Below are 26,522 nucleotides of genomic sequence, written 5' to 3' on the forward strand. Positions count from 1 at the left end.
GCTATCCGATAAGGGTTTTATATGCTAACAACAAAAGCTTAAATTTGGTCCATAGCATATTGGCAGCCAGTGCAATCTAGATTCATGCTTATTTGTTGTAAACCTTTGGCTATTGGGTAGTATAAAAATGAAATAAATAAATAAAATTTTAAAAATACTTGTAATGTTTCTAAACCTAACATGTAAGGTGGAGTGTGATAAGACTGTTAAACTTTTTCTGGTGGTGGTTTCCATTGTGTGGAAGACTATCAGTGATAATTGGATTTTTCCTTACATGCAGATACAGAGAGGAGTTTGCTAAGAGCTAGCTAGCAATGTACTTTCTTGCATCTGATAGTTTTCGCATGTCAGAAAGTGAAGTATCTCTTTGATGTGTTTCGCAGCCCTCTCTTTAAAAGATTCCAGAATCCCAACCCCCCATAAATTTTAGTGAGGGTTAGTCACACTTGCCACAGTTTTTTTTAATTGTCATGCTTGCTACTTCACCATCTGTGGGTTCTTGTTTTTTGTTTTGTTTTGTTTTTGCTATGATATTTGGAAATGAAACAGATTCTGTAGCTCTGTGTCTGTGATTTGTGCATGGAGCAGTACTGTGATGTAAATATCAACAAGAATTACTTTTAACTTGAAGACAAATGTATTTTATGAAATCAACATGATTTATTCCTATATTGCTTTAACCTGGAAATTAATTCCTAGGACTTCTCAAACTATGTCAGAATGAGTAAAAAGGAAAAAGAAAGGCTTGTACAAAGCCAAGATATAATTTAAGCAGATGGCTGAGCTGATGGCATTATTATTATTATTATTATTATTATTATTATTATTATTATTATTTCCCCTGGAGAAAGGCAAAAAGTAGAAGGATCAGGTCCATATGAACTTACAGCAACTTTTAATGACTTTGAGAGAAGGACTTTCGTGGAGGCAACCTTCCCCCACCCCACCCCCCATGAAATATAAGCCTTTAGCACTGTCATTGACCTTTAGTATAGTTGCTCAGTACAGTTGGGTAAATCCCTGCTTACTGCTGGGCCAGTGCAGAGCTGTTGAAACACCGACTGGGATGGCTAAAGTAAATCGAAGGGATATGGTAGTGCCTTTCCTCCTCTAAATTTTCTGTCTCTGCAACCTGGGCAAGAAATTAATCTCCACTTCCCAAGGCCATAGCATGGCTACTTCGGAGAGTCAGTCTGTTAGGAAATGTTCAAGGAACACTCTACAATGCCAATTTCTATTTCCGCCCTTTCCTTGCCCATTAGAATATCTGAATGTTTCTAACCAGAGAGATATTGACCAAAGTTTTGATCATTGGGCCTGTGCCTTAAGTTTGCATGTTCCCATATACTCTTCCTTTCCTGTGCACCAATTCCAAAAAAAATCCATTATTCTTACCATTCTAATTCATGTTCTTATATTTCCCTTTTTTATTTAATTTGACTGATCATAATAAAAAGGATGTCAAAGGGAACATATATGATGATCATTTTCATCATACCTTTTGCAAAATCATAAATAAAGACCTGTTTTCCTATTATTTAGCACATTCTTTCTTTGAATCCACAGTAGTGATTGCAAAATGAGTCTGCGCTATTTCCCCCCTGTTTTTATCCAATATACTGTACAATTTTCGCTAGGGAGCCTCCCAACAGAACTTCTTTTGCAACTAATTTTTAAAGGAATGTTCATTCTTCCAACTGAAATGCTCTGATACTAAGGCTTGATCCGAGTTTCTAATTCTGGATTGGAAGCAAGTCATCGCAAGATTTAGTGATGGCCACCAACCTGGGCAGTTTTAAAAAGGAAATTAGACAAATCAATGGAGGATACAGCAGTTTTGCTACTTCCGGTAACAGTGGCAGTATCCTACTGAACGCCACTTGCTAAGAAAACTTGAGTGGGACATTGCGCTCGTGTTCTGTTTGTGGGCTCCCCATTGGAGTATCTGGTTGATCACAGTGGGAACAGAATCCTTGGCTAGATAAGTGTCTGATCCGGCATGACTCTTCTTATGTGCTTGCAGTAACCATTGTTTGTCTGATTCAGATGCAATTCTAATCCTTTAGGTGGTATAAACGACCCCCCTCCACATGTTGAATGAATGGGATGCAGGTGTTCACTGGGGGAGCATGGCAATGATGCATGGGTAGAGCAGTGGGCGGGGCTAACCTGTTCAGCCCCCTCCATGCATTCAGTGTGTCGAGAGGATTGTTTGCAAACCATTATATTAATCTTGAACCAGTAAATAACAAAAGGGATTGAAGTGTATGTGAGGATGGAAGGGAATGCCCAAAGCCAAATGTCATTTGGCTGTGGCTTCTGAGCAGACCCATTGTTTCCTTCTGTTGTAGTGGCATAGAACCTCAGGCATGGGGACCAAATGTGCACTCCTGCTCTAGAGCCAGTGTGGTGAAGTGGCTAAAGTGTCAGACTGGGAGTCGGGAGATCTGGGTTCTAGGCCCCACACAGCCATGGAAGCTCACTGGGTGACTCTCAGCCCAACCCACCTCACAGGGTTGTTGTTGTGAGGATAAAATGGAGAGGAGGATTATATGTGCCGCCTTGGGTTCCTTGGAGGAAAAAAGGTGGGATATAAATGCCATAGCAAATAAATAAATTGCATGTATCTTTAGAACAATAACCTGAGAAATATATAGATTGTAACACAGAGATGGGAGATTAGAGCTATATAAACACTTGCATAAAAGAGACCATTCCTACACATATATACTACATTCAAGAATCACATCTAGCTACTTCTGAAATGTTGCTCAGACTGTATCAGACTGTACCACAGAAGTATATCTCTATACTTCCAACTCTTGTGTTACGATCGATCCGTTCAGCATTGCATTCACCAAAAGGGATAGTAGGTTACATGGTAAAACATGACTTGGTGCTCTGTTTCTATGCTCATTTATTTGCACAGTCTTCTTTCACTATATGCTGGTGTGCGTTCTCTATAATTGATGCATTTATTTGTGCATAACAGTATGCATATTATATCACGGTATATCACGTTCATTTACAGATTGCTCTAATTTTAGTAAGTTTACCCACCAATGACATAAGGAATTTTATACACTTTGAAACCTTGGAAAAATATTATTCTTTCTCTCTGAAATTATACAACCTGCCACCAAGAAGTGCATTTGCTTTAGTCACCTACTTCTCATTATTCAGTATTTGTTTTAAGGTCTGGCCAGCTGTTTTTAAAGGAAACCACTGTCATGGAACAATATCTTTCCGTGGAGAATAGAAGAAAATCTAAAAGCCAGAGATTGGAGAGAAAATAAAGCATTAAAAAAAACACCATTAGAAATAACAGTTGCATCATGACTCCTATTCTGAACCTCTGGACAAATTATGTTTAGTTTAATTTTGACTAACAGTATTTGCTATTAATGAAAGGTAATGCAAATAGTATTTTACTACCATATTGTTTGATTGTGCATCATCTGAAATAGAAGCATATGCTTGTTTTTTAAAAAAGAATCATAAGGCTTCTCTAAAACCATATAATCTGTTGAGGAGCTTAGGAATTTCAACCCAGAAGTGAGATGTGGAAAGCTCTGAGCAGCCATAAACAGCCGTACCAAGTTTGAAGTTGCCTGATCTTCCTGCAGAACTAAGTGGCAGAAAGCGGGGTGGGGGGGAGAATGATGGAAAGTTAGTCCTTGCTGAATGGGCACAAGACCGTAGGAAGTTGCCTTATACTGGGTCAGAACCTTGGCCCATCCAGCCCAGTATTGTAGGCACATCCTGGAAGCAGAGGCTCTCCAGGATTTCAGGCAGGATTCTTTCCTTGCTCTACCCGGAGAAGCCGGGGATTGAACCTGGGACCCTTTGCAAGCAAAGCATGTACTCTGCCACTGAGCCACAATCCCTTCCCTTTAAAGTGTGGGTAGAAAAGTGTGTGTATCCATCCTTGCAATAAAGCATAAAGGGGAACCAGAACCTTTGAAGTGGTAGTTATGAATCAAGTAGGAATACTTGGTCAGTCTTTCAGTCGATGTAAAAAAATAAAGTGGATGAGAGTAGGGTGTGAGTCAGTGTATTATGTTAATTATGATACATACTGACATTTTGCCCAATGCATTACATCAGCCACTGAGAATGCAACAATGCTTGTCAGCCATCATAAAATATAATGGATGCTTCCTTCCCTCCCTTTCACCTACCTTTCTTAGCTTTGGGCTTGTGATGTGTCTCATTTAATTAATTTAATGTTGCTTCTCAATAGCCACTTAGTATTGATCCCGTCCTGTCCTGCTCCAACCTGTTTTCTTTGGAAACAAAAGGAAGGCCAGAAAAAAGGACACAATGAAATGTATTCCTGATAGAGGAAATGTACCCTATTTCTTCAATTCTAAGACACACTTTTCCCCCCATATAAACATCTCTAAAAATGGGGTGCGTCTTAGAATCGCGCGTGTGTCTTAGGGTTTTTTTTTTTTCTGTTGATGGTACTGAAATTAGTGTGCGTCTTACAATCAATGGCGTGTTACAATCGAAGAAATACGGTATGTATTTTCAAGGGAAGGAAGAAAAATCAAATGACCTGCAGTGTTTGCTTCTTGTATACAGACCTGGATAAATATCTCAAAGGGGCGGCTAGAGAAACCTACTTGTTTCAGTAGTACATTTTATGGCCTTATGAGTAGAACAATATGGTAATGGCTAAAATATGTAGATCAGTTCTTAGTTAAGCAAGAAAAGTGACTCCCCCCCCTCCTCTGCCCCCTGCATCATGATGTGTTACTTAACTATTATCATTTGACCACTTTGGGGTTATTTTGCTGTTGTTGGGTTAAATCTAATATTATGAGAGTGAACTTCTGATTGCACATTGAGAATTCCTCCTTCTCCCCGCAGTCCCCACCCCACCCTCCATATTTACACAATTTCCTAATCCTCAGGAGCAGATTTTGGAACTACATGGGGGAATTTGATCCACCAGCAGTATCCATCCTGCTAGCAAAAGAACATTGTTGGATACAACTCATTAGATTATCAAAGTATTATAACATATAAATACCACAGACTCTAATTTGGAGAATGACCTTTACGTAGAATGCTTTCCACTTGCTTCTTTTTTAGCCCCTCCTAAATTGTGTGTAGATGTGCAACTGTGTATTTGTTTTTGGAAAAATTGCTGCCCTTACTAATGATATCATTGGGACCTGTCATTGTTCGGGGACAAGATGACAATATTTCTGAAGCTGCTTTTCATGCATATTGAATTATGGGAATATAAGTCTTTTATATTTTTGTGTTTCAAGGTATGTATGAAAGAGTACTGTTGGACGTACCTTTGTTTTTAAAGAGCCTTGTGCACTGCGTGTTCAGAAGAACTGACTTGAAAAGAACATAAAAACTTTTATGTGAACAGGCATAGCGGAGATCCACATAGCCAGCTGAACCAGCTTTGCACAATGCAGAGAATGGGGGAGGGCAGTTTTAAAGAGATCAGAGGTGTTTGTGAAAATTAGTCAGTATTAGGATAATATTCCTTCAGGGAGTGTTTTATAATGCCCACCGGAATGTGTGGGTGGTGGGATCAGATTCCAGCCTAACTGGTTGTTTTCAGTTACTGACCTAATGCACACCTGTGTGTTCTTGCTTCTGACCTGTAAGTTCCCCTGTAAAGACCCTGACACCTGAAATTAGAGAGTGGGCTTTGTGTGAGTTTTTGTTTGTTTATGGCTAAACTGAAAATACAATTCAGCCTACATTATAGCACGTTTGTACGTTTGGGAGGCTTTTGATAATATAAAATCTGGTTTCCCTCTTGCAAATATGTCTTCTTTCTGCTTTATACTGTTGTATTTTTGCAGATGTGTGGTAATATTGTTAGCACTATATCATCATATTAAATGTATTTGTGTCCTGCTCTTTGACTGACATGTTCATTAGAGCACCAAACAGAAGCAAATATGTTGTTGTTCATGTCGCACCATCAATGTGCATGGGGCTTTGTACAATAGTCACTGCCCCCAAGGAGTTTACAGTCATAAGAATCGACACAGGGAAAACAATAAAGAAAGAGGAGGTATGAGGAAACAGAGAAAAAGTGGCTAGTTAGCCTTGGTTGCAACAGACTTAGTTGAAGTAGGGCATGGGAACTAGGGTGTTGTGCCAAAGGATCCATGGGAAAAGTGGGTTCTGAGGCGCAATTGGGAAACAGTTAGAAAGGTGGCATTCTAGAGGGCAGATGTAAAATTTCAGGAAATTTTGAAGCCGGGGGGGGGGGGGGGGCGTTTTTTGGGGTGGGTGGGAATTTTTGGAAAAATTGGGGAAAATGCAATATTAGCACTTTTTACTGATTGAAAGTCACTTTGTTACTTTAGGAACATAAAATGTAATTATGTACAAGTTGGTTTGGCATAAAATTATCACATTTGGTATATTAAAAGTACAGTGTATTCAAACAATTACTACAAATTGAATTTACTTTTTTTATGCTGTTTTATGCGGTTTTATGCTGTTTATAAGTTTTCCTAATAAATAAACATATGCAGCGTCCAGATTCAGAAGTATTGTGCCATTGCATGTTGGCTGCTAGAGAGCAATCGAGAGAGAGAGGACTATTGATCATTGTGGGAAGTAGGATCCTAGATTAGATGGAATTTCCATCTGATCCAGCAGGGCTGCTCTTGTGGTCTCTACACATACCCGAACGATATATGCACACATCCTAAATGTTCACATGGGTATGCCCTTAATTCTATTATACATATGTTGACTTCATGTAATGCATGAAACCTTCAAGGTTGTGCCTTTATGCACATGCAGTCATTCTAAGATGCCTATGATGTGCATGTGACATCGCTTTAGAGACATTGTGACTCCACACACGCTGTGAGGGAACAGTTCTGTGCATGGGATGGGTGTGAACTGTGGCTGTCAGAGGGCCAAGGCCAGCCTTAAGCTGTTCCCCTCAGTTTCAGTTTCTCCATTTAACTTCTTAATTGTGTAATAGACTAGGACTGGAATAAGTTAAAAGGGTTATGCATTTCAGATTAACTGGTTGTATTGAAAAACGGTTGCTCTTTCCAAAACATAGTATGTGCAACTGATTAGACAAGAATGTTTCTGAAAATAACTGCATTAGCATTTATCTTATGGGTGCCATATTTTGACCGCATTTTCAAACAAGGTCATAGAGTATAGCGAACTCTCTGTACGTTTACATCTTATCGTTTCCAACCTGAGATATGCATGTCAGGTCATTGTGTGTTTTAACTGTCCTTGGCATAGTGTTTTGCTTGAAAACTATTCTGTACTTTTGTTGCTATCGCTGCACTTTTCATTGCAAATCTCCTAAATGATTTGTCATGGCATTGCCATCTTTTGTTGTTGTTTTTGTCGTTCATGTTGATGATGCCTTTGAGGGGTGAAAGTGCATTCATTAACGTTATGTAGATGTTCTAGAATGAGAGTCTGTGGCTCATTTCTTACAGCTTGTTAAAATGAGCAGCTTCTCCTGTTTATTCTAAAAATGCAGATAAGTAGCTTTCAGTGCACTGTTTGTATTTTAATAGTTCCTGAGACGAAAGTCAACACATTATCTTCCAGACTCTACCAGTCATAACTAATGATCTGTTGGCTTGCAGCTCAGAACAAGTCAGGAGACAGTGAACTCTGCAGAGAGAATGAGTCCTCCATACAGTGTGTAGGTAGTTTGTTTGTGGTGGCGCCTGATAGTCAGGGCTTTCATTCCTCTATTGCATTAATTAGGAACAGAATAGAAGTCCTCAGTCACCTCTAACTTGCTGTCACTGAACTGTTCAGCTTATGAATATGAAGGCAAGGCTGAGTTCAAGTCAGCATTACTAAAACAGTTGCATACAACAAAACAAATTATATTAATTTGCTATCTCACACTTCCCGAACACTCTCTCTCTCTCTCTCTCTCTCTCTCTCTCTCTCTCTCTCTCTCTCTCTCTCTCTCATAACTGCAATAATAATTAGCTGCTGTCACAAGCCAAGCAAAGCTTCAGACTTCAGTTCCCATCGATTTCAGTGAGAGACTTAAACATGTCCTGAAGTTTCCCCATTTTGAAAACAAATGGGACTTGCAAATGCTTAACTTAGGTTGGGACATGCCTGGGATTTACTAGTTACTGTCAAACGTTATGCAGAGGAGGAGGAGGAGGTGGAGGAGGAGGAGGAGGAGGTTAGGTCACATAGAGATGCACCCAATTAATTAAATTACTACTGGGGTGAGTTTAGCTTATGTTCAGGTTCTGACAATGTTATATCTGGAGTCTGTAAGGCTTACAATCTAAAAGACATTACATAAATGGAAAAAGGGAGGAGGAGGTATTTATTACATTTCTATATCACCCATCACCTGAAGCTCTCTAGATCTTAAAGTTACAGTTTTTATAATGACTAGCTGGGATGAAAACTGTTCAGGTAGCCTGATGGAATAGCCACTGCCAGGTGACCACAGGCCTCTCAGCAGTGCTGATGGTATAGTGCTGTTTCTCTCCCTCTGCTACAGTCCCATGGAATGGCTGTTTCTACCTGTGGGAACAAGTGGTTCCTCAAGTGAAGCCTGTGCCGTATTGACGGTGGGAACAACCCCATTGTATGAAGGTGTATTTCCCAACACTGAAGGAAATTTGGAGGCCCAGCTTGCATTGTGTGCTTTGCTACTCCTGGACTTTTGGATCTTTCAACCACTATCAGTTTTTCTTGGATGTCACATTCTGCATTTTTCTTTTCATGATATTCATTCTTAGCATCTGGCTTCCACATTTTCTAAATATGATATGATATGCTATGGACGGTCTGGTCAAATGAAATTCTGAGAATCCTTCATTAAGTTCATAAATCACAAACCCATCTGTGCCTGTCATGTTGTAACCATCCAGTCTTCGTGTTAGGTTTGCATTGTTATAACTACTTCCAAATGGAAGCAGAAAAAACTATCACTGGTTTAGCCATTTTGTATGGTTTGCTTTTTTCACTTGTGTCTGAATGGCACAGAATTCCGGCATCTTTCTTGACTATGGGTTGGTTTAAATGTGTGACTGGACTGTAAAAGACAATCAATGATCCACACAGCCAGCACCACATTGTAACATAGTGCATGCAGCATCACTACACCAGGGTTTATTGGCACTGGGTGTGCGCTCCAGCTGAAACGTGATATTGGACATGTGGAACGCTGTATTAATAAGTGGATCTGCAACAAGAATAATTATCCTTGATTCAGTACTGCAGCTTGACTGCTGCCTCCACTGCATTCAAACCTCCAAATATTGGAAGCAGATATGGGGTGGGAGCACAGATGTAGATGGAGTGTATCCGAAACAACATTGACTTGTAAGAAAGAAAGCCCAAGGATAGGGACAGACAGTACTTTTTAATGTACTTGCAAATGGTATTGACAGATTCATTGTTCCCTGTGCTGTACATAATTTTTCTTTCATTTTTTCCCCTGAGATCTCCAGTCAAATGGGTTTCGCAGGTTTTTGAAGCATTACAAATCCCTGCAAAGCATGTTTACCAGAGACAACAGTGAAGTGACTGTATACAAGCAGCCTTTTTATACCAGTATAAGCTCTCAGAAAAACTGTAGACACAGTTTATTCATAGAGCTAAAAGATTTTTGTTGTTGAAGAAGCTGTTCCTGTTCCTTGTATGACACTCTCTCTCTCTCTCTCTCTCTCACACACACATATATATATATATATACACACACACACACACACACACACGTCATACATATATATTAAATGGAGTTGGATATGCATCTACCCCACACCTGGCCTACAGAAGTTAATCTTCATTGTCTGCCCATATTGCATACATGGTCAATTGTGGGATCAAGACCAGCCCTGAATGCCTGCACATGAACAATTATTTTATTCATTTATCAAAACATTTGTATCCTACCCTTCTGGTTTAAAAGCACCACTTGGCAGCTTGCAACAATTGTAAAACTATCAACCAAGGAATCAGAGCCAGAAGTTAAAACCATAACATCAAAGCATTAACTGCCCCATTCAGCACAAGTCTTGCTGGATGTTATCTGCCCCAGTCAGCATTCATTATCTGCCCACACAAGTCTTGCTGGTCTTCAACAACCAGCAAAAAGCAGCAAGGGGGGGTGGGGTAGGCAACCACACTTCACAGGCAAGGTAGTCCTTAGTCTGTGTTCAGAGTGAAGGCCCTCTTGATCATCCCATTCAAACTTTCTTCTTTCCTAGATAGGACACAGAGAAGTGCCTCTTCTTTTGATTTTAGGGAACTGGCTAAAGTAGGGGGTGGTAACTTGTGTCGCTCCACATGTTTTAGCCGGATCCCTCATCATTGGCTATACTGGCTAGAGCTGATGAAAGTTGTAGGCCGAAACATTTGGAGGGCCTCAAGTTGCCCATCCTTGGACTAAAGAGTCACACTGAGAAAGTATTGGGTGTAGATGTGTCCACAGTTTGCATCAAAAGAGGGAGGGTGTCAATTGGATTAACACCTTTATTACTGATTGGAATCTATTTATGCAGTATTGGAACACAAGTCTACAATCAAAATTTACATCATCATAATTTCTGATATTCTTCTTGCAGCATAGAGTTAATATTGACCGTGTACCTTGGGTGTATCATACATAAAAATATCATTTAAAAAGCAATCACAAATGTTGTACATTGCCATAAAGGATCCCTGGACATTAGTGCAACAGTACGACATTAAATTTCATGGATAACTTTTAACCCATCTCCAAATGGAAGTAAATGCTGTAAATCAGTCTTGCTGATGCCTGCCTTTCCTCTTTTTCACCTTTTCTACCATCACATGCTTTGTATCCCTCATGTAGCTGTGTGACTGGTTGGACTATTTTTTGCTTGCCAACGTTACAATCAAAGGGAGCACTGCGGGTCTGGGGGGTGGAGGGGAACAGCTGAGCTGTATTAGGCAACCATAGCCTGGGCTGCATTTCTTAACCACTGAATAACGGATCACAGGTGCAGGATTAACCCAACATACGGTGCTCTGTTTTGTTAGTGGAAGCCCCTTAGCAGCGGCAGTTTAGTGCTGTGTCACATGATTCTTGTCGAAGGGGGGATTTGGCAAGGATATAACAAGCCTACGGAAATTGAATGTAAGTAGAAGAGGTCAGCTCTTTTTTTTCTCTTTAGGGAAAGAAAAATGAGGAAGAATAGGGTTAGGTTTATCCTCTTTGCAGGAGATGGATGGGAGAAGTTCTGTGGCTTTTACAAAAAGTCAGGCATGAAGACACATGACCAGAGAATTCCATTTAATTAAAGTTGGCTTAGCAAGCTATGGGGCTAAAATAGCATTATTCTGCATATTGTCTTTCATTTCTGCGTTTTAGTTCTAACATCTCCCAATAGATCTCTCCAGGTAGCAGCCCAATTTACTTAAAAGCAAATTGCATTGATTTCAGTTGCGCTTATTTCCAAGTGTACACAGGATCACAAGCTTAAATAGTTTAAGGACTGAATTCAATGCTATTTTTTGTTTGTCATGTCTGTTGATGGTTCAGTACTGAACAAATAAAGTACCTTTTCCTGCTGGAAACACATTTTCATAACATGCGTATCAAACACAAAACTGGTCATAAACAAGGCTGCTTTCTTGGACTTTCATGCCATCTTCTATGAAAAAGTCATGAGACACATTTAAAAGGCAACATAGAATTACCAATACTTCACTGTTCACTCATATATATATATTTTAAAAAACTTAAATTGAATCATTATTGTGCTTAGATAGCATTACTGGTTTTGTGTTGTAGGAAGGAGGGGATGATGTTTTGTATAAATGTGGAAATAAACACAAAGTTTGTAAACAGTGATGCTGGTGGTGGTGTCAAAAGGTTTTAATTCAGTGTTAGCGCCTCAGAAGTGTGATGTAATGCAGTGATGCATTATCGCAACCTCTGGCCTATGGGCCTCATCCAACCTGTGGAGGTTCCCAATCCAGCCCACAGAGGCTTTGAGAGGAAGCAGGAGAGAGGAATACCCATGTTATCTCTGATCTCAGAGAGGTTTGAAGCTCTGTGCCTCTCTCTGCTCAGGTGGGGGGGGAGTAGGCAAAGCGGATGTCATCATCACAAGTGTCATTGGCATTATCCAGCCTGCTGGCTTGGTTGGGGGGAGGGCGCAATCCGCCCCCTGACCAAAAGTGGTAGCCTATTCCTGCATTATAGGCTTTATTTCTTTTTCTATCTGTGCCAGTAAGAACTACTCAATCCATTTTGAACTTAATAAATGTGTATTAAATCAGAAGTTAGCTCAGGGCTAGCGAACCTGTGGCTCTTCAGATGTTGTTGGTCCACAGTTCTCATCAGTCCCAGCCTGACCAGTAGTGAGATATGATGGGAGTAGAATTTCATCAACATCCGGGTTCCCCCACCTTCAAAGAGATTATACCCCAACTCTTACTTATCAGGGAAGCATCTTGTACCCTCTAGCTCTTCATATATGAAAATAAGCATATGTGAAATTACAATAAGCTTGTAATTCCCTATTACCATGCCAAAGTAGAATTTCATCAACATCTAGTTCTCCCGCCTCTGGGTTAGTGTCCAAGAGGCTTAAAAGTCTAAATCTTTTATTGCACACTAGCTGTACCCTGCCACGCGTTGCTGTGGCTCAGTCTGGTTAAATTGAAAAGAAAGAAAAGACAAAGCGGATGTTTCTAATATGTTTAATTTCACAATGCTTGTGGATATACAATATTTTTAGTTGTTCCATTGTCTGTGTAGATATAGAGATTGTCTGGTTTGCCGACTCTAGAACACGCAACATATAATTGTCCATGTGAGAAGCAATCTGTGTCTAGATCTAAACCGCACAACTCTAAAGATTGGCCCTGAGCTTTGTTGATGGTGATTGCAAACGCCAATCGAATTGGGAATTGCAATCTCTTAAGTTGAAATGGCATATCTGTTGGAATCATAGGAATGCGAGGAATGAGGACATCTTCACCTTTGAAAGGTCCTGTCAAGATTGATCTCCGACTATAACAATTGCCACTTCGTCTATAGTTGGAGCATTGAATCTTCGCACATGTTCTCCAGCAGGCGTTTTGTCAGCATGAATAACAATCTTGTGTGTATCAGATGGCATCATGTCAATTGCTGTTTTGAACAAATGTACTAAATTGTTTTTTTCGTGAAGTAGCTGTTGCAGTTTTGAAACGATGGACCTTTTTATGCCGGTATAAATTCCGCAGCGTGCATTCAATTCATCATTGCCATCACCAATGAAATACATTTGTAGGAATTTATGTTGACTATCTTGAAACGGAAGGAAGGAGCTGGCTTTATGATAAATTTGTCCTTTGACTTTGAAAGTTGGCATAAATGGAGCTGTGATGATTTCTGCGCCGAACGACCTCATTTGGAAGCATGAGTTGTATTACCTGATGTTAGATAGGAAATGCTTTGATTCTGCGGTATATCCGGGAAGCAAAGTTTGTAATGGCTCTGGTGGTTCTCCAAGTTGAGGCAGTTTAATTTTTCCAGCAGCGCAACACATTCCTTTTGTTTCTCCATTAAATTTAAGAGCCTTGCAATAAGGACACACTTCAGTCATAGTGCCGATGAGAACATGCCGCCTCAAACTATAATCATCAGCTGGGTTGTACCGGAATGCAAGGCGATTGTAATCGTGTGATTGTTTACCACGGAGTCGTGTTTGACGCTGATGTGCTGTTTCTCGTTGACGTCTTTCAGCCACTCTCAGCCTGTCGCATTCATTCTGTTGAGAACAAAGCAGATCTGAAGCTGTAGAACGCGATTGCCGTGCTCTCAATCGTGCATCCTCAAGTCTGGCTGAACGTTGCTTGGCTGGTTCCTTGGCACGTATTTGAGGCATTCTTTTTCTTTTTTTCTCGTTTGCTGATGCCCGTTCTTCCTCAGTCTGATTTGCAATTTCTCGTCACAGTGCTTCTGCTCTGCGAGTACGACGACCTAAGTGTGATCTTCTGTGAGGAGGTTAGTGGAAACTCCTGGCAGTTACCTTTCTTCAGAACGTGTAACTGTCACAGGTGTGACATCTATATTCACTCAGCCAATTGTGAGAGAACATGCAAATAGGAGAGGAGACAGAGGCAGTGGATTGGCCTACTGGTTGGCGATGTCACAATGACCTATAAGAGCAAATAGAGAGAACATGCAAATATGAGAGAAGGCAGAGGCAGCGGATTGGCTTACTGGTTGGCGATGTCACAATGATCAGCAGGACTGGTTTTGAGGAGGCCTATTTCTTCTATTTTAAGACAAACCTTTGACCCCATATAGAACATAGTTACATAACAACGCTCGCGTATTCGAATAGAAATGCTTTGATTCTGCAGTATATCCGGCAAGCAAAGTTTGTAATGGCTCTGGTGGTTCTCCAAGTTGAGGCAGTTTAATTTTTCCAGCAGCGCAACACATTCCTTTTGTTTCTCCATTAAATTTAAGAGCCTTGCATCTTCCTCAGTCTGATTTGCAATTTCTCGTCGCAGTGCTTCCACTCCGCGAGTACGACGACCTAAGTGTGATCTTCTGCGAGGCATTATTTGGATGAAGTAAAGCAGATTGTTTGGTTTTTTAAAAAGGATGTTTTTACGGTGAGAGGGTTAGTGGAAACTCCTGGCAGTTACCTTTCTTCAGAACGTGTAACTGTCACAGGTGTGACATCTATATTCACTCAGCCAATTGTGAGAAAACATGCAAATAGGAGAGGAGGCAGAGGCAGCGGATTGGCCTACTGGTTGGCGATGTCACAATGATCAGCAGGACTGGTTTTGAGGAGGCCTATTTCTTCGATTTTAAGACAAACCTTTGACCCCATATAGAACATAGTTACATAACAACGCTCGCGTATTCGAATGCAACGTTGTGTAAAAATTTCAAAGCAATCGGTGAAGAACTTTCGGAGATATAACGTCTGTTTCGAATGGACATTTACATTTTTATTTATATAGATGTTACTTGCAGTGTTTCTATTGAACGGCAAAACTTGTCTTGCTATTGAAAAACTACATAAAGAGCTGGGTGTTGCAGTTGAACACATCTAGAGGGCACCAGGATGGAGAAGTCTGTTCTAGGTGAATTAAGACAAGAGAAGCTCAGAGTCAGTTTAATTTGATAATTGGAGGGCCACTACAAAAAAGGCCCGGCCCTTTTTTTGCTGCCTTCCAAGCATCCCTTGGAGGAGGCAGCTAGAGGAAGACCTTAGATGCTAATTGTAATTTATGGGTAGGTTCATGTCTGCAGAGGTGATCTTGTCAGGTATTGCAGTCCCTAGCTGTGTAAAACTATATTGGTTAAAACCAGCATGTTGAATCGGGCTTGGAAACAAATGCAAAACAAAAAACCAAAAGCCACAAAACAAACAAACAGCTTTGGAAAGGTGAGTTTTGTCAGGGAAAGAAAGAGTTAACCTTCTGCTCCCTTCTCTTCCCCATGGTTCTGAGGCTGCTCAGGCTTTCTCCTGGCTGCAGCCTACATAACAAGAATTGTGCACGTTCATGACTTTCACATAATGAATGTCCTTTCTAGTTAGGCTCTTAGGGCTCATCTACACCAAGCAGGATATTCCACTATGAAAGTGGTATGAAAACAGTATATAAAAGGTAGGCGCCACACTACTGCATTATAGCGGTATTGAAGAGCACTGCAGGATCTACACTACTGCTTTATAATGGTACTGAAGTACACTGACAACTGATGGGGCCCATGACACATCTACCCCAAGCAGAATATTCCACTATGAAAGTGGTATGAAAGCGGTATATGGTGTGTGTCAATGGGCCCCAACAGTTGTCAGGGCACTTCAATACCGCTATAAAGCAGTAGTGTGGCTCCTGCCTTTTATATACCTCTTTCATACTGCTTTCGCAGTGGGATATCCTGCTTGGTGTAGATGAGCCCATAGTGTCATGGCAATGAACCAGCATTAAAACTGTGGATAGTAACAATATTGAGCAACCTTAAAATATGTATACCCTACTTGGAGTAGCTTCTTGGTGGGTTTTTGTTTTGATTTTTAAAGAAAATTATACCTATTGGTATTTAGATTTTATAGACACAAATATCAGCTTTCAGTGTATAATTAAGCAAATTCCTACATTCCTTTTATTATATATAACATCTCTCTCTCTCTCTCTCTCTCTCTCTCTCTCTCTCTCTCTCTCTCTCTCTCTCTGCTCTGAAATGCTTGTCCCAATTTGCCAATTATAATTTAAAAAGATAATGATTCTATTAGACGGTTGTATTCATGGGAATTTTTGATGTTTTCCTAAATGTCATATTTTGCAGTTTTATTTAATACAAAATTATTAGGTTCTGTAGGTTTGCATTTCCCTCGTAACTTGCTGGTGATTACAAAAGTGTTCTGATTGGGTCAGTATATATGTAACTCTGGGACATCCCTTAACCATTTTAAAGAGATCATCGGTGGGCTGTGAACTCACATGCTATGGGTCCCCTGCCCAGTTCCATCCCATCTCATGAGTGAATTCCTTCTGCCATTCCATTACCTGTCTTAAACTCTTCTAAACTTTACAAAGCAAATTCAGAGAGCAACTATATCCAAAAATAAAGTATTATGAATAGACTGAGATTGGGTTAATGCTGGGGAGCTCTTAAATACCTGGTTTCAAACCCAGGTTAATAAGGATTTGAGTGTCATCAGTGCTGATATAATGCTTCTGAAATTAAATCCCCGCTATCCTGAGCTGTTTTACTTCCTATATGTATTTGTTCTATAGGAACAATCCAAGTCTAATCAATTGGGTCTCATCAAGCATTTTCTTGCCCCCAAAAGCATGGCAGACAATTGACTACTGTTTTACTAGGATTCCGTTAGCAATGTGGAGGAATTTTTGACACCCTTATCCTAACCCAAACTTTCATTCTGAATAGCAACCTTGCATATCTGCTTTCCCAGTTTTATCATTATTTGGTTTGTGGAAGGGTAGATAGCCTGTGCTCAATTCAGTACATGATCATTGCCAATAAAATCTTATCAGTGAAACTTTGCTTTTGCTGTCCCTTTCTGAACTGCTTTATGCAGTAGACTGGGACTATGGCTTGAGACACAATAATTTATTGCTGTTTCTTTTTAGTGCTGCTGTTCTGTCGCTGATTAGTTGCCAAAAATATCCAGTGGAAGTTCTTTTATCTAACGCCTGAAAAATAGAGGGAGTTAAAACAGTTAATATTTCCCTTTCCCATAAAAGCAGTCATTTTTAGGATGTAATTTGACTTGTTCAGATGTAATCAGTCATTCGATTGTGCTCTTGTGAATTCAGCATTATGGTGGGGTATTTCCTGATGTTGCTTTATAAAAGGAAATGTTTTGGGGACTGAAACTGAGCTGTTCAGCACATGACTATGGTTATATACAACATTGCCAGAATGCAAAAAATAAAAGGGAAGGATTGAGGGAAAGTTTAGTATAGTTAAAGCCCATTGGTTTGAATGAAAGATATTTAATTTCCCATTAAAACTCTCCTACTTCAATCCATGGGACTTAAAAGTGCCTGACTTTCACCAGCTTGTGTCCTAAATCATTTGCTGTGTTTGTGAGGCAAGAGAGAGATTGGACTAACTTACTCATCAGCTGCGGAAGGTGGGAAAAGTTAGTTATATAACTGCAAAAGTATCATGGTAGATAAAAACAGGGCATGGTATTTTTATCCTCCCTTACTATTAGTATTTTTATTTAACTTTGTTGCTTGTTGAGCCAAATGTCTGAAACCTCTGCCTAGAACATTTTTAAAAGTTCATTCTCTGTCCATGAATAACAATGTTACTCAATCACACCCCCAGTCTCTGCCTGTTTGCTGAAAGGGGGGACTTAATTTTAAAAGGCTCTGTTCCACTAACCCAGAAAGTGAACATCTGTTACCCAATGTAGGCTGGATTTTAAAATATCCTAACCCAAAAATAATCCAGAGAGAGAGAGTTTTTCTAAAAAGAAGTACTATAAAAGAAAAGAAAAATGCTTAGAGCCAAAAAATTGTAGCTGCTGCTTCTAGGGTAAAGATGTTACGTACTCAGTGCCTAAAGTAAAAGCAAACTTTATATATCCCAACCATCAACAAGAAGCCATAGAAATGCCTTGTACTGGGGTAAAGGGTTCCCATCAAAGAGCTGAAACATGTATCCAGAAATATCACATAGTAATGGTACAGTCCTACCTCAAGACTATATATGAAGCATTGCACATCTGAATGGTTTCCTACCACTGTCCATCTACTTAGAAAACTAGCATGTTTAGTGAGGAAAGCTAGAAACATATGTGCAAGTTTTCATTATATCTGAATGTACTGTAGTTTGCATTCAGATATGCAAACTACAACCTGAAGCCAGGAAGGACTTTAATGTTGCTTTTATATTATCGTCTGCTTTCTTTGTTATTTGAATCCTGTTGTTTATTGCTATTGGAACTGTTGGTCAAATGCTGTCAACGTGCTATTTGCTGGAATGCTAACCTGTTTAGGTAGCTAAATGTATCAAACATTTGGGATGATATAACAGGAATTGAGATTCTGAATACCATATACAATAAACTGATGGCTTTGTTACCATGTAATCATGGTAAAATTAGATATTCTAGATGTGGAAATTGAATTGGACCTGACACTAATAATTTTTGCTGTAGGGTAGAATTTTTAATTCTATGTGGCAGCAATTTATCAAAACTGATGGACCCTGTCCCTTTTGTCATTATATTTCTTCCAGTAGCCAGCAATGTAAAAGTGGGTAATTCCTGCCTTAGAAGTGTTCCAATTTTTTTATTTAAAAGAAATGTATGTGTGTATTAAAGGCATAATGCAGTGGCTTGGATCCTACATTTTCACTCCATGAACAAAAGGTGCTTCCATTCATGTAAGGGTAGTTCTGTTCACAGAATGACCCCTCTGTGTTTTCCATTCATTTCCACTCTTTTTCTCAGCTCTCCCCCAACCCCATAATTTCCCCTACCATTGGTTCCAATGGCAGGTCCAGGATTGGTGTAATTTCCCCCAGTTCTGGGGTCATGTTGGGGAAAAGAGGGCTTTCGTTCTGGCAGATCTGAAACAACCCCCAGAACGCCACCTTTTGAATGTTAACACTGCTGTAGCAACCATGGTGGTAGAGTTCATGCACCCGCAGCAGAGAAGTTTGCAGGGCAGACTTCCTTCTTCGTGGACAGAGAAGGTCTGTTCAGTCCTGTGGCTCCTGAGATGTCCTTCTTGGTGGCATAGCTTTGCAGCCTCAATATCATAAAACATATTTTCATCATGGTACTAGAAGTGATTTAGGAAGAAAATTGTCAATAGAAAGCTAAATTCAATATCAATGGAAGGAAAACTTTATGTATTGAGTTTAATTAACCAACTTAGGAAAGTATAGATTTAAAAAATGTTGCTAGCAAGTTCAGAAAAATTGCTAGCTCAGAAAAACGTTTGGTAATCCATCTGACAGACTAACAGGCCTGTGTTAGTCTTTGACACATCAGTGTCCTAAATGAACCAAGTCTCTTCTTGTTTACAAATACATTCCTGCCTAATCAGTTGTAGGTGATTCTTACCTACCACAGGTGATCAGGTGAATGGCTGTTGATAAGCCCACTCTTAAGGTCTTTAAAAAAAAAGAAAGAAAAGGCTTGGTATATTTGCATATTAATTTACTTATTGTCATGTTCCATTTCTTGTGCAGCAAACTTCCTAGACAGCAGGCCTTTGAGGAGTTCTGGGAAAGTGAACATGGAAACCCGGAAGGAAGATAGTGGGAGCACAGCAGCTGCTCCTCCCCAGAAGAAGCTGTGGTGTCACTGCCATCACTACTGCCCTGAAAACTCAAAAAACAACACCTGCAGGTTAGTGGTGCAATTCTTCACACAATGCATAATCATTATATGGAATATGCTGCCACAAGTTCTGATGGCCATCCATAAGAACATAAGAGCCCTGCTGGATCACACCAAGGGTCCACCTAGTCCAGCATTCTGTTCACACAGTCACCAACCAGCTACCCATGGGAAACCCGCAAGCAAGACATGAGTGCAACAGTACCCTTCCACCCATGTTCCCCAGCAACTGTTGAACATAGGCATACTGCCTCCAATACTGGAAGTGGTATATAGCTATCAGGATTAGTAGCCATTGCTAGCCTTAGCCATATGCCTTAGATGGCTTTAAAAGACAAATTACACAAACCAAGGAATGGCTGGTCTTCCAAAGGCTGCAAATGTAGAGTTCTGTCACTTTTCATTTCTTGTTTTCCCAAGCTTAAATTCGTTTTCCCAAGCTTAAATTCGGTTCAAACTGAATTTGGATATTTAAAAAAAAAAAAAAAAAGCATGAAAATTTGCATGCTTTTTTGTGCACATTTTTCCAAATACATGTATTTTAGTTCACAATTTTGCGTAATCTATTCATTTTTGCAAGCAATTTTCCTTAGATACATGTATTTGTAAAGGTATTTTCACTTAGACATGCATTTTTGTACCCATTTTTTATTGGAGTGCAAATGTTGAACAATAACTGAATTTCAGTTTACATATTAGCTTGAAAGTGTGAAATAACAATGTGTGGGGGGAGGATTTTGAGCTCATAGTAAAATGCAAATTGAATAAATACCCCCCTCCCCTGCCATGCCGTGTCCTCAGCCCTCCTTTAGGCTAAACTAGATGTTATGTTCAAGACTTTGTTTGGCATTGTTCGATCCAGTTTTTTAAACACTAAATAGCAGCTCTGGGAAGTCATAGAGGTGATGATCAGGATCACAGGGGAAGGGAGGTCAATTCTTTCTCTTGCACAATGTTCGCAACAAAAAAGGTCCTTCTCCTAATGGCCAATGATATCTTCCCTCATGACATAGTTTGCAAACCAATTTGCAGAATGTATTGTACTTATCAGTTTTGAAATTTCTGCTTGTAGAATGTGGTGCCTTTTTTAAAAAAGAATATGTATATTCTTGCATAATTCACTGTGGCTAGATTCCCTACGTACAGAGAAATTTAGGACGCTTAAATTGCTGTCCATTTATCTGATCTCATCTTTTTAACACTTTTTTTTAAAGCATCCACTGTTCTTTCTAAATTTCTGAGCACTTGCTATGCCTCGTGTAAAATAAGGCCGTAACCTTAGCTATTCCTTTTGTTCTGCTCCATATGGAGTGTGGGGAATATGCTGAAGAGTGCAAACATTAACAACTATCCAACTACAAATATTTACTTGGTTACATAATATGCCTGGCTTTTTCCTTCCAAGTGCCACAAAGTGGCGGGCTGGTAATTTGGTTCCCAGGTAGTTGCTTTGCACCTTGGATTTCAGAAGACTGGTGAGGTGATTTGTTTCATGTGTGCATTTTTGGGCTCAGTAATGAATGGCATGGACTCTGGTCGTGTTTTTCAAGGCCATAGTGTCGGGTTTCCTTGTTACCTTACATCACCACAAAGGATATGTAAATACTGTCAGCGTATCTGAAGGAGGTGGCGGCTGAGCGCACAGGTGTTTGGAGAACTGATTGATTAACAAGGACCTTTCTCCTGGAAAGGTGAAAGCTTTTGAAAGGGTTCCCTAAACCTAGGCTTGTAAAGGTTATGTTGGCCCTCAGCCTTTTGAAACTTTAAACATCTCTGTGAATATACTGTGCACCTGGGAAGTTCCAAATAGACATTTATTTACTAGTCCTTTATGAGCAACTTTCTATAAGAAAGCTTTGATGTTGTCAAAACACACAGCACATCCCTTTTAAAGCACTGAAATGTCTACCATTCCAGCCATGGCATTAATTGTTTTAGAGAGCTGGGTTTTGTTTTTGTATTTTCATTCACCACGTATCAGAATAGTTACAGAGGTATGCTTTTATGGCAGACATGGACAACCATTTTTCTGCTGAGGGTCGCATACCCTGGATCCAATGATCTCTCTGTAAAATTGATTTATGCTAAGTCTGTAATACCTTCCTTGATTGGAGACAGCTCTGCAAGCAGTTCTGCTGAGATTCTTTTGCTTGGAGACACCAGGGACTGACCCTAGAATCATATACATTAAAAAAAGTGGGTGGAATCTGCTGCTCGGCTGTTTCCACTCCCAACATTACTGAGCAAGCTTCAGCAAAGGTAAAGTCAAAGTTGGGAGACCAGGGGTCCTAGCAGGTGGAGGGAACAATTGGCCTAAAAAAATCAGGAATCTTTCACACAGTGGGAGAATTGTCATGGTTTGAAGAAGTACATCCTTTTTGTGATACTTTAAATCCAAGCAAATGAGAACAGATTGTATTCTCAAATCACAAATTTAGCATGTACAGAAGATGCCTGTACATGCCACCATATGTATTAAGATTATTTTTAAGGCAGTGATAGAGAGAACGTGTTCATACAGACCTGTTAAAAACAGCAAGGATCTGAAATAAACAGAACCTTGGTATGCTTGGTAAAGAGAACATGTTTCTTGCACAACATTAGACATGTTGAACGATCTGGAATACAGTTACAATAAAGATGAAGCACTAAACCTGTTGTTTTCCTGAATTAACAAAATAAAACCCAGCCTTGTTTTGTTTTACATGAGCACAGAATTCCAGCATATGCTAGCTACCTACCCATCTCATGCTCTTCAGAGATTCTAGGCCACTCATAAATGTTGCTTTCTCCTGCATACTCAATATAATGTCCATAGTAGGGTTTTCGTGGTGGATTGTCCAAGAAAATAGGAGATGCCAGAGAGATCTGGTTTATCTGGAAGCTTTTCTCACTCGTGGTTAATGGTACACTTCCTTTATATAAACATAGTTAAACCAAGCTGGAGGCTTTGTACCTTCAAAATTAATCAGCTGTGATAGTCTTCCCCTTTGTGGAGACAGAACATAGGTTATTGCTCTCTTGGTTGTCTGGGAAGGAGATTGAGATCTCTCTTTCTCTTTGTCCCGTTGGCATCTAGGTATATGCCAGGCAGAGGGATTCTGATTCAGTATTAAGTCATATATGGTTATTTTTCAGGCAGAGGAACTGGCCTTTGACTCAGTGTGCTTTCTTGCCTGCCCATGGTTCTTGTAGACTTCAAAGTAACGTAGTTGCCTACACAGTGGAAGAACGATTTTGGCTGAGTAGTGCTGACACCATCCTAACTTGGTTTCATGGGTTTAGCATCTGCGTTACATTAGACTAAATAAATATGCATCAGAAAAATAAGTATGCATCAAATATGTTTAAAATAGCTATTCCATTCAGGAAGTTTAGATCTAACCCAAAACAATATTTTAATAGCATTTGAATTTTATTTACCTGCTTCCAGGATAGTGATATAGCCACTTGCAAGATATAAATCAGGAGTGGGCAGCTTGTGGCCCTTCAAATGTTTTGTCCTCCCACTCCCATCATCCTTCACCATTGGCTGTGCTGGCTAGGACTGATAGGAGTTGTAGGCAATATATTTGGAGGGCCACAAGTTGCCCATCCCTGATCTAGATTCAGGTCAAAAGTGTCTGTTATGAGACATCAAAAAGTTCTTGACCTAAGGAGAACATGAACTCTGAACCATAAGAGACAATTAAAGAACGGTCTTATTGATCAGAATAATTGTATAGGCCTTATATGTTATACCTGGAGTGCACAGATATAGTCAAAGGGGAAACATGAGGTGTATAAAACATTCATAGTGTGGAGAAAATGGACAAGGAGATGTTTTTATTCCTCTCTCGGAATACTAGAACCTGGGATCACCAAATGAAGCTGCATGGGGCGGGGGGAGATTCAGAAGGATAAAGGGAAATACTTTTCACATATTGCATAGTGAAACTATAGAATTCACCACCAGAAGATGTAGTAATAGCCACCAAGTTGGATGGCTTTAACAGGGGATTAGACACAGTAATGGAGGTTCAGGCTATCAATTGCTACTAGTCATGATTGCTATATATTACCCCCTCCCCACAGAATAGAAGAATAGAACAGAGAGCTTCGGCTATTGGGCGGTATAAAAATGTAATAAATAAATAGAATAGAATAGAATAGAATAGAATAGAATAGATTAGAATATTTATTACTTATCCGCCTCTCCCTCTGGATCAAGGCGGGGAGCAACATTAAATACAAAATCACAATATAAACATATAAAACTGATAAAACATTAAAATAACAATTGGACATGTTAAAAAAACGACTGGGTAGGCCTGCCGGAAGAGAGGCAGTAGACCTCCCTACACCAGATGCTGGCGGAACGCAAGCGGGGAGGGTGCTATTGCACTCGTCTCCTGCTTATAGACTCCCCATAAGCATCTGGTTGGCTGCCATGCATGGTTTCATTCCCATTATTTTACACTGGAAGCCTACAGTTCTTATTCTGTAACATTGATACTGTGTGTTTATACAGTTTATGCATCTTTCATTAATAACCTACATCAGTGCTGGGGAACCTGACGCTCAGGGCCAAGATGTCATGCAGCATCAACCTGCTCTGGCAGCTCCTCCCCAGAGCACTGTCAAGGTCTGTTCTTTGAGAAGGCATTGCTCTTTAGGGGCCACCCCCTCGCAGCCCTTGCAGTGAGAGTAGAGTGCTTTGAAAATCTTGGCTCAGGGCTGTCAGTGGCTGGAGGGAAAAGAGAGAAAAGGTCATGGAGAAAGAGAGACGCTCTGGCCATTTTTGGCTCTGGCTGGACATAGCCCCTGTAGGTTACCAGTCCTTTATAGAAAAAGGGATCCCCTTACCTCCCCTCTATCAATGGTGGAGCATAGCCACACCTGGAGGTAGACCAGTACGATCCTGCTGCCCTGCTGGATGTTTAGTATATGTATACATGAATGTGCAAATAGGATAACTATGCTGAAAAATGGAAATGCCTTTGGAGGTTCTTCTTCTTTTTTTCTGGAAGCGAAAAGTAATTCTTTAACAAAGTTTAGTAGTTAAGGTGGTACGACTTCTATGAAAAAATGGGCCCTTTTCCAGCAAGGACATCTGCTTAAACAGCTGCAAAGCTGCTGGCCCACATCCCTCTCTTTTGACATTTAGTAAAGGTCTGTGCTAAGATCACCGTCTTGGACTAGGTAATCTTTAATTAAAACAGCACCTTCTACTTCAGGATCTGTCAGCATTTCCGTTACAAGCTGCATTTTTTCAGGTGTTTTCCTTGGCTGTAAAAAATCACCCTTAGCAGTGAAACACGACACATCAAATGTCTGCTTTCCTAATTATTGCATCTGAAAGCTGTGCTGTATTACAGCATAGTGCAAAATTGGTTGAGGTTTAAGTGCCTAATTATATTTTATCATTTTTTATAAAATTGAAACTAGATATTAAAGGAGTTAGTTCGTTACAGATAAGACACATTTCAGTTCAAGTGCAACAATGGGCTGGCTCACACAATCAAATTAAGCCATTGTGGCTTACTTAAATTGTGGCACTTGCCAGATGCAATTTCCATAATCACCACCAGGGTGTTGCTGGTCATGTCGTCTGAACCCAGCATGGCTTACTTGCTCCTGAGATGAATGCAGCTGTAGGAAGAAGCGGCAGGAGAGTGTGTGACGAGTGTGTGTGTGAGGCAACAGGGGCCACTTGGAAGAAGCAAGTTGATGAGTGAGCATGGGAGCAGGTGAGCGTGGCAACAGAAGTGGCGGGTGTTTGGGTGAGGGGTTGGTGGGTGAAATGGGTGGTGGCAGCAGCAGTGGTAGCAGCAGGTGAAGAGGGCAATGGGGGTAGAAGGGGTGGAGGAAAATGAAGCAGGCAAGCGAGGGGGGAGGAAAAATATACAAGAGAAGAGGCAACTCCATGGGGTAGAGATGAGGAAACCTTGAGACAGAAACTTGGTTTAAGTAAATAAATTGACCCTTTTTCTGGGAGATTTAGACCATGATATAAATTGGCTTGAATAGAACAATCCATCTAAAAATTATCAGTACTCTTGCAGTACTCTGTGTGCATTTACTTGGGATCTGTGTGCATTTACTTGGAATTTCACTGAATTCATTGAGATTTGCTCTCAAGGATCTTGCAGATCATTGCAACTCTTTGAAATTAGAAAAACACCCAAAGACATTCTGGCTTGATCCTGAATTGCATTTCCAGGAATGGAAGGGCTTCTTCCATTTACAGTACGAACTCTGAACCAGCAGAGGCTCCCACTTGTGGAAGGTGCGGGGGGGGGGGGAGGGGGGGAGAATCAGTTTACATTAATTCCCACTTCCCCTAACATCACCCTTCATGCCCTCAACTCTTTAGAGCAGATTTTGGGGAGATGCAGTCAACCTCTGACTCCAGTTGGAGGTGAAGGGAGAATTCTTTTGGTGGAAGAATTAATCTCATGCTTAGTTTTATTTGCATTCTGGGGGTGGGGGGGATCTACACTACTGCTTTAAAGCACTTTATAACAGTTTTGACAACTGTTGGGGCCCAGGACACACTGCATATAGAGGTTTCAAAACGTTTTCAAAGCGCTTTAAAGCGCTTTAAAAGCAGTAGTGTAGATCCCCCCCCCCCAAAATCAGTCTACTCAAATGTGCCTCACCACTTTTGCTCCTCTTCTAATGCTATTTATTCTGATAGAGTGAAGAACT

General features: G+C 40.2%; 1 protein-coding gene across 1 annotated transcript in view; it reads left to right on the forward strand.

Moving 5' to 3' along the window:
- The window catches only part of BMPR1B (bone morphogenetic protein receptor type 1B), a 129,167-nt gene that overhangs the window by 76,048 nt on the left and 26,597 nt on the right, over positions 1-26,522 (forward strand). Inside the window, exon 3 of the mRNA XM_063135883.1 lies at positions 19,682-19,841. Coding sequence (XP_062991953.1) covers positions 19,682-19,841 — 160 coding nt within the window. The remainder of the gene's footprint in view (positions 1-19,681; positions 19,842-26,522) is intronic.

Source organism: Elgaria multicarinata, chromosome 10, assembly GCF_023053635.1.
Source record: "Elgaria multicarinata webbii isolate HBS135686 ecotype San Diego chromosome 10, rElgMul1.1.pri, whole genome shotgun sequence".
Taxonomy (NCBI): Eukaryota; Metazoa; Chordata; class Lepidosauria; order Squamata; family Anguidae; genus Elgaria; species Elgaria multicarinata.